General features: G+C 52.0%; 1 protein-coding gene across 1 annotated transcript; it reads left to right on the top strand.

Annotated features, from left to right (window-relative positions):
- The first annotated feature begins 421 nt into the window (after positions 1–421).
- LOC142023318 (C-C motif chemokine 4-like) lies at positions 422–3,649 on the top strand. The gene is made up of 3 exons (XM_075014132.1): positions 422–477; positions 948–1,016; positions 3,562–3,649. Exons 1-3 carry the CDS (start codon positions 422–424, stop codon positions 3,647–3,649), a joined length of 213 nt encoding a protein of 70 aa, XP_074870233.1.
- The last annotated feature ends 770 nt before the right edge of the window (positions 3,650–4,419 follow it).

Raw genomic sequence — 4,419 nt, 5'->3', positions numbered from 1 at the left:
GATAGACAGACAGACAGACACAGCAAAAATAATGTCTGTTTTACCTGAGCTACTTGGTCTGAGGTATCTCTGAGTTTTGCATATTCATATTTATGAGCCAATTTTCACAAAGCTTGGGTGGGGCGACAGACTTCTCTCCTCCTTTCCTCTGCTTTTTACATTGGTGCATGCTGCCTTGCACAGAAAACAGGCTTTGGACTTCCTCCATCGATTTCTGGGAAGGAGTTTGGATGTCTCAGTTCCGAAGAATCTGGGCCACCATCATCACGTCTCTGGAATGAAATCTGATCTTACTCTCCCAAAAGCTAGCCCTTCCCTGCACCGAGACAGCGCAGGGCAGAGGGGCAGAGTCGTATTGAGAAGGATTTCCAAGAGCATCACTCTGTGCCTGCTCCTGCAGCTCGACCCAACTGACAGCAAGATGAAGGTCCCTGTAGCTGCCCTCGCCATGCTGCTCAGCACCGCCTGCTGCTCCCTGTTCCCCCATTGAGGAAGGGAGTCGTGCAAGTGAGTCTCTGGGTTTCCTTTTGGGGGTGGCAAGAGAAAGGTTGTAGCTCTGAGGTGGACCTCTGACGGTTTGGGATCCCCTCTCATGTCTGAGCCATAGCCAGCAGCTTCTCGGTGGCCTGGGCAGGATGTGGGGATCTCTCTCCTGCCAAGAGAAGAGACTTGAGGATGCAATCTGCAGTCCATCAAGGTGCCAGATAGCCTGAGCACCAGGGACAAGGAGAGAATGGAGGAAAACTAGCTCTTCCTGCTTGGTACTGTCTTCCTCCTTCTCACATCCCCATATCCCTGTCTGGATGTCTCCTTTCCCAGCCCCTCTCAGTGCCCCAGGGTTGTAGCACCAGGCAGTGCACCTCTTTGCCCACAATGTATTCAGTGCACAGAACTACATGTTGGTGACTTCCTTCTCTTTCAGTGGGCTGCTTCTCCTATGCATCCAGGACGATCCCACTCCGCTTCCTGGTTGGCTATTTTGACTCTGACAGCACTTGCTCCCAGCCGGCTGTGGTGTAAGTACAGACTGCTGAGCCTGAACCAGAGAGATCTTTGTTTGCCCAGCTGATGGACTTGGAGAGTTCTTAAAGCTCAGGAGGTCCATTTGATGGTGGAGGGTGTTCTCTGCCCTGTGCAAGGCTGGAGGGCAGAAGAGCTAATCAGAGTGGTTCTTGCTTGATATATTTAATGCCTACTGGCAGCGTGGCCCTGTTCACGCCATAGAAGAGTCACAAACAAGATTACAGGTGTAGCAAACCTGCCTGACAGGGTACAACTGAGCACAATTTATAGACCTCACAAAGAGAAGGTGAAGGCAGGACTTGATCACAGTGGGGCACATGGGGAACACATATTTATTATGAAAAACAACAAGAAGTCCTGTGACACCTAAAAGACTAACAGATATTTTGGAGCATGAGCTTTCATGGGCAAAGACCTGCTTCATTAGATGCATGGGAGGGCGTTCAGAGGAGGTTTCAGAGGACCCCCTACTCATGCATCTGATGAAGCAGGTCTTTGCCCACCAAAGCTGATGCTCCAAAATATCTGTTAGTCTATAAGGTGCCACAGGACTTCTTAGCTGCGTCTACACGTGCACGCTACTTCGAAGTAGCGGCAGTAACTTCGAAATAGCGCCCGTCACGTCTACACGTGTTGGGCGCTATTTCGAAGTTGAAATCGACGTTAGGCGGCGAGACGTCGAAGTCGCTAACCCCATGAGGGGATGGGAATAGCGCCCTACTTCGACGTTCAACATCGAAGTAGGGACGTGTAGACGATCCGCGTCCCGCAACATCGAAATAGCGGGGTCCTCCATGGCGGCCATCAGCTGGGGGGTTGAGAGAGACTCTCTCTCCAGCCCTTGCGGGGCTCTGTGGTCACCGTGGGCAGCAGCCCTTAGCCCAGGGCTTCTGGCTGCTGCTGCTGCAGCTGGGGGTCCGTGCTGCATATACAGGGTCTGCAACTAGTTGTTGGCTCTGTGTATCTTGCACTGTTTAATGAAAGTGTGTCTGGGAGGGGCCCTTTAAGGGAGCGACTTGCTGTTGAGTCCGCCCCGTGACCCTGTCTGCAGCTGTGCCTGGCTCCCTTATTTCGATGTGTGCTACTTTGGCGTGTAGACGTTCCCTCGCTGTGCCTATTTCGATGTTGGGCTGAGCAACGTCGAAGTTGAACATCGACGTTGCCAGCCCTGGAGGACGTGTAGACGTTATTCATCGAAATAGTCGCAACATCGAAATAAGCTATTTCGAAGTTGGGTGCACGTGTAGACGTAGCCCTTGTTGTTTTTGAAGATACAAACTGACTCGGTGACCTCTCTGATATTCATTATGGACTTCTCAGTCTAGCAAACAAAGGCCTATTGCTGTGTGATGACTGGAGGTTGATGCTAGACACATTCAGATGGGAAAGAAGGTGTTGATTTTTAACGGTGAGATTCCCCATCACTGGCCATTTGCAAATCAAGGCTGGATGTTTTTCTACACAATCTGCACTAGGAAGGATTTTTAGGGCAGTTCTCTGGCCAGGGTTATACAGGAGTGCCGGCTAGAGGATCACCGTAGTGTCTTCTGACCTTCAAACCTACAAGGTTATTACCACACAAGGAACTTCATCAAGGCTCAGTGCATGCATCTACCCGGGTGCAGTATAGGATTAAAACCAGATGTGTGTTTACCAAAAACAGTGTGTTCCAGCATGTCATGTGATGCTAACAATCTGCCCTACATCAGAAACTGATGCTAAGTGCATCAGCTCTTGGGTTAAGGAGAGCCACTGTTTTATCAGTTTAGTATCTGATGCACCCTCTTGCCGAGTGATCTGTGTCCTTCTCTTGTAGAGCCAAAGATTTCCACTAACAGATTGCTGCCAGTCTGGCCCCTGTAGAGCCATGAGCACAGGGGTCGCCAGCCAGGTCTACACTCGGCGGTAAAATCTATTTTAGATCTGCAAATTCAGCAAGGACAATTGCATAGCTGGAATCGACTTATCTAAAATCAATTTTACCCCCATCCACACAGTGGGACGTCAATGGGAAAAGCTCTCCCACCGGCTTTCCTTACACCTAATGAAGGGCAGGAACTCCAGCACTAACACAGGTGCCATGTAAGTTCAATTTCGTACATCCGTAATTCCACATGGGCTACAAATTCTCACTTTCACTCAGACCCTAACTCAGCTTCTCTTGCCAAGAGGAGGGAGGTTCCAGGGTGGGACGGGCGAAATTAAGAAGGAAAACAGGTGCAGTTTCCAGAGTGTGAGCAGCAAAAACATTGCTAACAGTATTAAGATTGTAGCAACCTCGTTCTTGTCGTGGTCTGTGAGGTGGCATCAGGAAGTGAGGTGGAGGCAAAGGACGTTTCAGGTCAGAAGAGGAAAGCAATATGCGGAACCTCTGGCCAAAGGAGGCACCACACAGGATCAGGAGGGAGGTTCTGACAGAGAATCCTTCAAGGGGAGAGACCAGTGCAAAGTAAATCTAGTGGGATGGGGCAGCGGCTTTAGTTAAGCTGAGGGTACGTTTGAGAGAAGGGGCCAACCCCTCTATGTCACACTCTGCAGGTTTGTCACAAAGAAAGGCCACAAAATTTGCGCCAACCCCAACGAGGCCTGGGTTCGCCAGAATGTTAACTTCCTGGATGGCCTGTAGGGGGAGCCACTCTTGGCGAGCAACCTGTTAAAGGCCAGAAAATTCCTTTCCCACGCTGCACCGCAAGCGGTCGCCACTGGCTGCCCCGGGCGCTAACCAATCAGCATATCTGCAATCCCATTGACGCCTAATAAAGCTACATCACCTGTACAGCAGCCTGAGGTGAGCTGTTATTTATTGGTGTTTTCTGGGGCAGGGGAAGTCAGGTGACCAGGCCTTGTTTGCATCACACAGGTAAAGAGTAGTTAATTAGCAAGACCCACCTCTTGTGCCTTCCTCCCCACCAGGAAGCTCTGAAAGGCAACTGGGCCTCCCTATCTCCTGCTGCCAGGGACAGGCTGCCCGTCGGAGTCCCACCCCATGGCTGGCCTGCGTGACACCAATCAGCATTTGCCCATTCTTGGTCCTGATGATCCAATGCAGTGGGAGGGCACTGAGCTGGCCTCGGGGCAGGCTCTTGGCGCTTCTCCGGCCCTGGCCCCTGCGCAGTCTGCGCTAGTGATCGGTGGCATCCTCCGCTCGCCTCATGCTGCCAGTGGCCTTCCCACGAGGAGGATGGGGGCAGCAGACAGAATACAGAGGACAACCACCAGGATGGGTTAAAACACAGCCTGTCCCACCAAGCCACTGGATCCAGCCGCAGACACAGCGGAGAGCCTCAGGCAGGCGCCCTGCCTGCCCCGCCCCACGTGCCACTCAGAAAAGCAGCTGCAGGGCCCTGTCTGTCCTAGAGCAGCTGTGAGCCTTGGGAAGGGGAGCAGGGGCTTCGC

Source organism: Carettochelys insculpta, chromosome 19, assembly GCF_033958435.1.
Source record: "Carettochelys insculpta isolate YL-2023 chromosome 19, ASM3395843v1, whole genome shotgun sequence".
Lineage (NCBI taxonomy): Eukaryota > Metazoa > Chordata > Testudines > Carettochelyidae > Carettochelys > Carettochelys insculpta.
The sequence above is the reverse complement of the archived record's forward strand: the minus strand, read 5'-3'. Positions and strand labels throughout refer to the sequence as shown.